The sequence below is a fragment of the Pollachius pollachius genome (assembly GCF_949987615.1).
Source record: "Pollachius pollachius genome assembly, chromosome: 8".
Taxonomy (NCBI): domain Eukaryota; kingdom Metazoa; phylum Chordata; class Actinopteri; order Gadiformes; family Gadidae; genus Pollachius; species Pollachius pollachius.
The window spans coordinates 4161276-4171992 of NC_136941.1; the positions used below are offsets into that span (position 1 = coordinate 4161276).

The 10717-nt window shown below is 47.8% G+C and overlaps 1 protein-coding gene across 1 annotated transcript in view; it reads left to right on the top strand.

The window, feature by feature from the left end:
* ccm2l (CCM2 like scaffold protein) overlaps positions 1-8967 on the top strand; it is an 11268-nt gene extending 2301 nt beyond the window's left edge. Inside the window, 9 exon segments of the mRNA XM_079741842.1 lie at positions 380-563; positions 1244-1465; positions 1882-2297; positions 3070-3199; positions 3794-3857; positions 5903-6026; positions 6899-7037; positions 7586-7730; positions 8014-8967. Coding sequence (XP_079597968.1) covers positions 380-563; positions 1244-1465; positions 1882-2297; positions 3070-3199; positions 3794-3857; positions 5903-6026; positions 6899-7037; positions 7586-7730; positions 8014-8146 — 1557 coding nt within the window. The 3' untranslated portion in view covers positions 8147-8967.
* Positions 8968-10717: the final 1750 nt, after the last annotated feature.

The window sequence follows — 10717 nt, forward strand, 5'->3', positions numbered from 1 at the left end:
TTAGTCAACTACATATCCCTTTATCAATACCAGGGTTAGTAGTCAACTATCACTGTATCATCAGGGTTCATAGTCAACTACCTATCACTGTATCCCCACCAGAGTTAGTAGTAGTTAGTAGTCGTATTTTATTACCTGGCACATAGTGAATGCGTCTACCTGTCCCTCTCTACCTGTCTCCCTGCCTGTCTCTCTACCTGTCTCCCTACTTGTCTCTCTACCTGTCACTCTCCCTGTCTCTCTACCTGTCACTCTACCTGTCTCTCTACCTGTCTCTCTACCTATCTCTCTACCTGTCACTCTACCTGTCTCTCTACCTGTCTCTCTACCTGTCTCCCTGCCTGTCTCCCTGTGTGTGTTTGTGTGTGTGTGTGAGCAGCAGTTGAAGGTGCTCCCTCTGAAGACCAGCGCTGAGCAGGACTGCATCCTGAGTCTGTCGGCCCGCTGCCTGCTGCTCACCTGGAGGGACAATGAGAAGCTGCTGCTCCGCATGCCCACCCACGAGATCGCTGCGGCCTCCTACCTGAGGGACGACGCCATGCACCTGCTGGTGCTCAAGACAGGTGGGCTAGCACCTAGCCTAGCGCCAGACCCACAGTCCTAGAGCCTAGCCTAGCGACTGACCCACAGTTAGAGCCTAGCCTAGCGACAGACCCTCAGTCCTAGAGCCTAGCCTAGCGTCTAGCCTAATGTTTAGCCTAGCGTCAGACATACAGTCCTAGAGCCTAGCCTAGCGTCTAGCCTAATGTTTAGCCTAGCGACAGACCCTCAGTCCTAAAGCCTAGCCTAGCGTCTATCATAATGTTTGGCGTAGAGTCTAGCCTAGCGTCAGACCAACAGTGCTAGAGCCTAGCCTAGCCTCTAGCCTAATGTTTAGCCTAGCGTCAGACCAACATTCCTAGAGCCTAGCCTAGCAGTTAATGTTTAGCATAGAGTCTAGCCTAGCGTCAGACCAGCAGTCCTAGATTCTAGCCTAGCATTTAGCCTAATGTTTAGCATAGTCTAGTCTAGAGTCAGACCCACAGTCTAGAGCCTAGCCTAACATCTAGCCTAATATTTTACATACAGTCTAGCCAATTATCTGACCTAAATTCCTAGCATCTAACTTCGCATCAGTCCAAGCATCTAACATAGCATCTATGCTAGTGTCTAGCCTAGCATCAGTCCTGGCAACTAGTCTAGAATCACAGCTAGCACCTAGCCTAGCGTCTAACCATCCTATGTATGACATCAACGGCTCCAGGGCTGAACGTGGACACCATGGTTGCCGGGGACGACAGCCTGGAGCGGAGGAAGCCCGTAGGAGTCGATGGGCGTCGCCAGACGGTCAGCTGCAACGCAGACCCGCGGCCAGCGGGGGGCACCATGGAGCGCAGACACACCATCTGTGGGGTGGACTGGAGGACCTCCCTCTCCCGGGGCAACCACGACAAGGAGAGGAGAGGAGGAGGAGCAGGAGGAGGAGGTGAACACCTAGGACACTGAGACAGCTATGCATAATATAGACTTGATGAATGATGAGAGGGAGCGTGACCCCTGAAGGTCAATGACGCTGAAGGTCACCGACCACTGAAGGTCACCGACCACTGAAGGTCACCGACCCCTGAAGGTCATCGACCCCTGAAGGTCACTGACCCCTACTCCACACTGATGTAGAACACTTCTTGATGGTCCAATAAGCGAATTTAAATGGGTAACAAATGGACCCCTCACCGGTCTGTCCTGTCCAATGTAATCTCTGCTCTCGGCAGTTACAGTACAACTACTACAAATCATATTGAGAAGAACATGTTTCATTTATGTATGTGAGTTCTGGTCCTCTCTCCCGCCACTCCTGAAGCTCCGGTCTGGGTCTTGAAACACCATCTTCTCCTATCTTAGGTGGAGGAGCAGCAGCAGCGGCAGCAGCGGCGGCGGCGGCAGCGGCGGCAGCAGCAGGAGCAGCAGGGGGAGGAGGAGCAGGGGGAGGAGGAGCAGGGGGAGGAGGGGGGAGTCTGGAGAGGAGGCGGGTGGGGGGGAGTCTAGAGAGGAGGCCTCCGCCGCCGCGGAAGGCCGGGGGGAGCTGGGAGACCCGGGGCGGCCGGCCTGTGAGCGGGAGCTGGGGGGTGGGCGGGGTGGGGGGCAGCTGGGAGAAGAGGGGGGTGGGGGGCAGCTGGGAGCGGCGGCAGGCCTGCACCGGGAGCTGGGAGCGGGGGAAGAGCTACGGCAGCTGGGAGCGGAGGAACCACAACCCGCTGGAGCCCACGCCCTGCCCCGACGCCTACTGCAACCTGGTGGTGCTGAGCACCGAGACCCGGGTAGGTCCGCCCAGACAACCCCTAACCACCCCCTAACTACACCCCATAACTACCCCCTACCTACCTGTTGATCCTGATCCCTAACACCCGGGCAGGTCCGCGCTGACGACCCCTAACCAACCCCTCAACTACCACCCACCTACCCCCAAACTACCCCCAGTAACTACCCCCTAACTACCCCCAACTACACCCTAACTACCCCCTAACTACACCTAACTAGACACTGAATACCCCCTAACTACCCCCTGACTTCCCCTAACTACCACCCAACCCCCTCTAACTACTAACTAACTACCCCCTAACTTGCTACGAGACGCCAACCTGGTGAGCCTGAGCACTAAGACCTGTCTATCCATCTATCTGTTTGTCTGTCTGCCTTTCTATGTGTGTGTCTCTCTGTCTTTCTGTCTGTCTGTCTGTCCTCCTGTCTACCTGTCTGACTTTCTGTCTTTCTACCTCTGTGTCTACCTGTCTGTTGGCGTATCTACCTGTCTGTGTCTCTACCTGTCTGTGTGTCTGTCTTTCTGTGTGTGTGTGTCTACCAGTCTGTGTGTCTACCTGTCTGTGTGTCTACCTTTCTGTCTACCTGTCCACATGCCTGACTCTCGGACTGTCTACCTGTGTGTCTACCTGTCCACATGCCTGACTCTCGGACTGTCTACCTGTGTGTCTACCTGTCAGTGTGTCTGTCCCCCTGTCTGTGTTTCCCCCTGTCTGTGTGTCTACCTTTCTGTGTGTCTACTTGTCTGTCTGTCTACCTGTCTGTGTGCAGGATGCAGCAGAGGAGTACTGCTCCCTGATCTGCCAGATGTTCCAGATCATCTACGGCCACCAGACCATTGAGTGTGTGGACAGGGCGGGCTTCCACTACACCATGCCCCACCGCTATTGGCTGCAGAGGAGTGAGTGACAGCTAGGCTTATGACATCACAACTCTACAATTAGCATGGTGTATGAACCCATACTAGCAACTAACACTCACACACACACACACACAGACATGCACATACACGCATGCACACACACACACGTACAAGCATACACACACACAAACACAGACACACATACGCACACACAGACGTACACAAACATGCATGGACTCACACACAAACACACACACATGCACAATCGTACACTCAGACACACGCACATAGACACACATGCACACAAAACATACATGTACACACACACACACACACACAAATCCTTTTATCTGTAGCACATCATACTGTATTGACTGTAACATGACCTCAGACCAGTATAGTAGTACACATGCATCACTGTGACCCCTGAGCTGTCTGATCGTTGGAAAAGGGTGTCGGGTTTGAATCCCTGCTGACGGAGGTCTCTCCGGGCAGCAAAGGCCTGACCTAACGTCTGGAATCAGGAAGACAGCTCCTCATGTTTCACTTCCCTTTGTCCATCAATCTCTCTCTCTCTCTCTCTCTCTCTCTCTCTCTCTCTCTCTCTCTCTCTCTCTCTCTCTCTCTCTCTAGGTGACAGTTGTCTGACTGACATGTCCTACAGCTATGATGCTGACTTCAGCTGCTGCAGCTCCTAGTAAGTGTGTGTGTGTGTGTGTGTGTGTGTGTGTGTGTGTGTGTGTGTGTGTCCTTGGGTGTGAAGGTGTGTCCGTGCATGTGTAACGTAATAATAACATGCTAACGTGTGTTCTATGCTAACGTGTGTTCCAATGCTGTGTTCCGATATCCATGCTTCCATGAGTACACTTAAACGTAGTACACTATCCGCACTCACTAAGTGCGCAGATTTTCAGATGTCAGTGTTGTTCCAAATCGAATACTCCGTGGGGCACTAACCGGATAGGATCGCGACTGCCGCCACGGCTCCTCCCCCGCAACAAACATCCCGCTTTGAACGGTGAACCCTTTATGCCTAGAAGCTATAAAAAGCTATACAAAGCTATAAAAGCTAAAAAAAAAGCTACAAAATGACTCCATTAATGCAGGCTATGTGGAAAACGCGCCGACGTTGGCTCAGCCTGGCTCCGTCCTCTTCCGCTACATAGCTAAGATGGCTGCCGTTGAGTACGAAAGTTTACATCGATTCACACTCAGCGGTTTGACCATTTTGAGTACACCATCCGGGTCTTTTCAGTCACTAGCGGCGCCAGGATTTGGATTGTGGGTGGGCCTCCAGAAAACTGGATGGGCCAGTTAAAATAACCCAAAAAAAAAACCGGGTTCCCCTTCATCTCCGTTTCAGCGCCTTTCTGCGGCACTGAGGACAGCGACTCAGTAGCCTACCTGTGTGGCTCTTGTGTCGCTGTCCTCAGCTTAGAGCTGAAGCGGACAAAGACGCACACCTTGGCAGTGAGCCTAACTTCATTTATCTCTTTTGAATGTTCAATACACAAAAAGACTGAAACTGAATTTTATCTTTGGAGGGTCTGTTTCTCTCTCCATTCATTTACCCAGCACGGCGCACAGGGAACTGTCCAAAATTATTTAACTGTTTCTTATAAATTCAGAATGACAGAAGAACTGTATGGACATGAAATAACAGCATCATTGAATCTGACACAGCTGCTGAACACAAACAGAAGGAAAACGTTCAAAAATCTGTCAACATTGTTGCCCTGGTGCCTGTTTTTATCAGATTGACAGGTGAAAAGAGTCTCTCCACAGTACTTGTCGTCATGGGCAATGTGAGGAGGCTGTTCATGTTGGGGAAAATATCACGGGGGCATGCGTCGAGCACTTCTACGAGTGTTTATTTTTTCTCGTTCATGGTCTTGTTGGCCTTTGCCTTTCTTTTAAGCTGCTGCACAAACACAGTGTGCTCTGCGTCTTCCACTGGAATGGAAAAGGGCGCGCAGGCGGGCCGGATGAGAGCCTTGTCACCAAAGGTGTCTGACCGTGGCAAGCAGGCAGCAGCGGCTCTCATAAAGCCATATGTGTCGGGCTTGAAACGAGTGTTCAGCTCCATCATCTGCTTGTCCAGTATGTCATTCCATAATTTAATTTCTGTAGGATTGAGTTTTGCTGTACAGGTGATGATTTGCCCAGTAGAATCAACGTGCGTATTGCAGCCTGTGGGCGGGCAGTCCACACGTGGGGTAGAAGCCGCTGACTGGCTGAGAAGCTTTGACTCAACGCTTTCCTCAGGCTGCTTATTGGATGAACAGCAAGAATGAAAATCACTCACTACTCACTATAAGCCTGGGTCAAAATGGGCGGGCCCGGACCTAAAATGGGTGGGCCCAGGCCCACTCGGGCCCAATGGTAGCGCCGCGGGTGCTTCCAGTACACTTCTTTTCGCACCGATCTTAATTGGAACGCCCTACGTACTCAAACTAAGTATAGTAAGTACGGATGGTATGGCTATTGGAACAAAGCATGCTAACACATGCTAACGTGTGTTATATGCTAATGTTCATGCTAACGTGTGTTAGATGCTAACGTGTGTCTCATGCTAACGTGTGATAAATGCTAATGTTCATGCTAACGTGAAATACATGCTAAAATGTGTTACAGGCTGATATGTGTTACATGCTAATGTTCATGCTAACGTGTGTTACATGCTGACATGTGTTACATGCTAATGTTCATGCTAACGTATGTTACATGCTAACGTGTGTGCAGCGACGGATCCCAGGATGCCTACGATGTGTACTACAGTGAGTCGTACAGCGACACCTCCTCTCACCATAGCAACGGCCCCGACTCCGACCCCGCCCTCATGCTCATGCACGACTACATGTTAACCGTAAGTCGGGGGGGTACGAGTGTGTCCTCACTATAGCTACAGAGCTGTCTATATGTAACTAAATAAATATTACAATATATATTGTTATATATATTGTGGCGACCACGGGTGTGGGCGCCATGTTCCGGAGCCGCGGGGGATTCTGGGAGTTGGGGTTGGGGTTGTCAGTTGACAAAAGGGGTTTTGTTGATTTGTTCTGTTGTTGGGGTTAAGTGGGGTTAACGGGTTTGGGGTCTTTATTAATTGTGTGTTGTTCCATTGTGTGATCGGGACCATTAGTGAGAGTGTTGTGTGTGTTGGTCAGGTGTCCCGTGTTTCTGTTATGTTCGCTGTTAAAATAAAGAACCAACTGTCGCAGTCGTGCGGTGTAAGGGGCGCGAGAGTGGTACTAGAGTGAGTCTCCCGTCTCATTCTTCCGTCTCTCCCTGACCGGCGCTACAATATGATATTATAAATATTACATTATCACTTATTTATTAATATCTAAATGATAATATGCAATATGTATTATATTATTATATCTAAATGATAATATAACATTTATAATATATGTAATAATATCTAAATGATAATATAATATCAACAATATAATATATAGGCTATGTTGTAACATATAAATTATGTCATATATTCTAAAATATATGTTATAATCTCTAAAATTTAGAGATTTTAACATATACAATATAATATATATTATATAATTCATATATTACAATGTAGCCTATATATAATATAATGTAATCATTTAGAGTCTAAATGATAACATAATATATTGTATATGTTAAAATCTCTAAATGATAATATAATATTTATAATAGAACATACAGGCTGTATTGTACCGTATAAATGATACTATACCTATGGTACCTCAGCTGCGCAGCCGGCTGGCACCGGAGGAGCTGCAGCGATTCGCCCTCCTGCTCAGGGAGTACCGCCTGGGCTCCTCCATCAGCCTCTTCTGCGCCGACCTGCTGGAGCTCTACGGAGACACCCGCAAGTTCCTCCTGCTGGGTGAGGTCCCCGGGGAGGGGCAGACGGGTCTTGTTCTGCGCCGCTCTGGGTGGTGAGACAGAAAGCCTCTCGGCTGAGAGGTTCTGGGTTTGATCCCCGATGGCCACGGTCTACCTGTAGGAAGCCCCCTCGCTGCTCCACCGTGCCATGTGTTTCCATCGTAGGCTAGGCTCTACTCTCGTTTATTATGTTCTACTCTACTCTATCGTGCTCTACGTCTACTCTAATTGATTTGCTCCTACTCTACTCTATCATGCTCTACTCTAATTGATTTGATCCTACTCTACTTTATTATCATCTACTCTAAAGGATCTGATCCTACTATAATCGGTTCTACTCAACTCTAATTGATTTGATCCTACTCTACTCCAATTGATTTGATCCTACTTTAATCAACCTATTCTACTCTTATTCATTTGATCCTACTCTTCTCTAACAGATTTTATCCTACTCTACTCTATTGTATTCTAATTGATTTTAACCTACTTCGCTCTACCATACTCTACTCTAATAGATTCTATCCTCCTCTACTCTATTCCCCCCTCCAGGAATGCGTGCGTTCATCCCAGACAAGGACGTTGAGGTGTTTGAGAGTTTCCTCGAGAGCATCGGCATCAGGGAAGGCGGGATTCTGACCGACAGCTTTGGACGCATCAAGCGCAACCGGAGCGTGATGGAAGCCCCGCCCACAGGGTGTGTTGCCATGACAGCAGGGAACTAGATCTATGTGTCAGTAAATCCTGAAGTACTCCGCAGGCCACGCTATCGCACGCTTTCTGCATTATCATCAGCTCACGTTGCCATTCTCCACCCCGATTGGCCTAATTCAGTTGTGACATCACAAATGGTGCTCAGTGATCTTTTGTTTTGTAGATGTTTGTCAGGTTTGCGCCTTATGCGAGGTCAGAGGTCAAGGTGAACAGAGGTGTGTACAGGCTGTGTCTGTGCCTTGCTCATGGACCCTGTCGCCCGGCAGGTGTGACAGCTACTCCCTGATGTCCGGCTCCCAGGATTTCAACCGACGCCTCAGTGACATCACACACGACGTGGAGGCGCTCGGCTTCCAGGAAACACACGGAGACATAGAAGAAGAAGACTACTACCTTTAATAGAGACACAGAAGAAGAAGACTGCTACCTTTAATAGAGACACAGAAGAAGAAGACTACTACCTTTAATAGAGACACAGAAGAAGAAGACTGCTACCTTTAATAGAGACACAGAAGAAGAAGACTGCTACCTTTAATAGAGACACAGAAGAAGACTACTACCTTTAATAGAGACAGAAGAAGAAGACTGCTACCTTTAATAGAGACACAGAAGAAGACTACTACCTTTAATAGAGACACAGAAGAAGACTACTACCTTTAATAGAGACACAGAAGAAGACTGCTACCTTTAATAGAGACACAGAAGAAGAAGACTACTACCTTTAATAGAGACACAGAAGAAGACTGCTACCTTTAATAGAAACATAGAAGAAGAAGACTACTACCTTTAATAGAGACACAGAAGAAGAAGACTGCTACCTTTAATAGAGACACAGAAGAAGAAGACTGCTACCTTTAATAGAGACACAGAAGAAGACTACTACCTTTAATAGAGACACAGAAGAAGAAGACTTCTACCTTTAATAGAGAAACAGAAGAAGACTGCTACCTTTAATAGAGACACAGAAGAAGAAGACTGCTACCTTGAATAGAGACACAGATTAAGAAGAATACTACCTCACTAAAGAGATAGAGAGACTACTGCTGCCTCCAATAGACAGCGAGAGAGAGACTACTATATTGAATAGAGAGAGAGAGAGAGAGAGAGAGACACTACAAGCTTTAATAGAGAGGGATAGAGAGACTACTTGAATATATATATAGAGAGAGAGAGAGAGAGAGAGAGAGAGAGAGAGAGAGAGAGAGAGAGAGAGAGAGAGAGAGAGAGAGTGCTACCTTTGAAGGAGGAACGTTGTCTAAAAGAGAGAGAGACTACTGTTTTTAATAGAGAGAGAGAGAGGGGGGGTAGAGAGACTATTAGTCCTTTTAGAGAGTAGCAATGTGTTTATTCATCACTCTGCGTAGACAACACTGTAATGCTATGAGCCTGTGCGATTCATTGGATGTTGTAGCTGGGCTGGTGTTGGTTGGTGGGGATTATAATGGGATAAATAAGATGGAGTCATTCCTTGAGATGATGTCATCGTGCAGGGACGTCCACGATGCCCTGTTGATACACCTTTAAAGAAACATCTCCAGCTGTACGTCATCACACACACACACACACACACACACACACACACACACACACACACACACAAACACGTCAGGAGCGTTTTACCACGTGAGGTTATATCGGGCAGTCCTTGGTGTTTGATGTTCTCCGAATGCGGAGGACAACAACTTAACACGCAGTCAAAGCGACCCCAGCTCCAGGATGTAATACTATGTTTTCATCGGCAGAGGGAGACACCAGACTCAATGTTGTAATTCGCTACAACTCAATGTTAAAAGAACTTCATCGGCAAGTCAAACAGGATAAAGGTGAAAATAGTCAAAAATAACTTCCACAAACGTAAGATTAGAAATGCATAGTAAAAAATGACTAACAGACGAACATGATTAACACTTTTATATGGAAGAGGTGTAAAGGTTGGTTTGATAATAAAAAAACAAACGAATTGTCTGGAGTAAATGTGTGTTCCTTTAGGGAAAATATAATTCTCTCTCTCTCTCTCTGTCTCTCTCTATCTCTCTCTCTCTCTCTCTCTCTCTCTCTCTCTCTCTCTCTCTCTCTCTCTCTCTCTCTCTCTCTCTCCCTCTCTCTCTCTCTCTCTCCCTCTCTCTCTCTCTCTCTCTCTCTCTCTCTCTCTCTCTCCCCTGAGTCCTTGCTGAGCCTGTTGGCATATTGACCTTCCCATGGTGCACTGCTCTAACCGCGAGACCTCTACCGTGTGTGTGTGTTATATTTATACAGGTTGCGTCACCCTGATTCTGTGTTGATGGTGGTGGGGTTGAGTTTCCCTTCCGATGGATCAATAAAGTCTTCTCTTATTACATCGAAACAAAAAAAATGCTGTTTGAATACTGCAGGGACTTCACTGTCTTCTATGGCGCTATTTTAGTACTGTTACTGTACTGTACTGTACGGGCGACCGTGTTTATACGATCATGTGTCACAGCGTATTGGGTACGGGCTGTGGAGGCCTTCGCCTGTAGTCTGTGTTCGGCTGTTTACGGGCTGTGGTGGTCAGCCGCCTCGGCTGTGTTCGGCTTTGTTGTGACTCGGAGTCAACAACATGGACAAAATCCGCTACGGTTTCATAACAAAGAGACATCAGCCAATCACAAGCCTCTGCGTGACAGAGCGTCAGACCATCTGTGTTTGGGCAATACGAACTACCATGTTGTTTATTTTCCAAACATGCACGTTTCATTCATTCGTGTGACGGAATAAACACTAGATGTAAGATTCAATCAGAGATTAAACCTATTTTTATTTTTTAAGTCAACAGTAAACATTCTGGAGTCTCTACTGAAACCACCAAACTGCTTAAACGAACGGTTCTGGGTGTTGACGCGACGTCATGCTCTAAGAGCCAATCCGATCGTAAGGGGCGTGGCCCGAGCAGGACCGCTTTGACAGTTGCTTCAGCGAGCGAGCCGATGCTTCAGTCCACTTCCTGGGGCG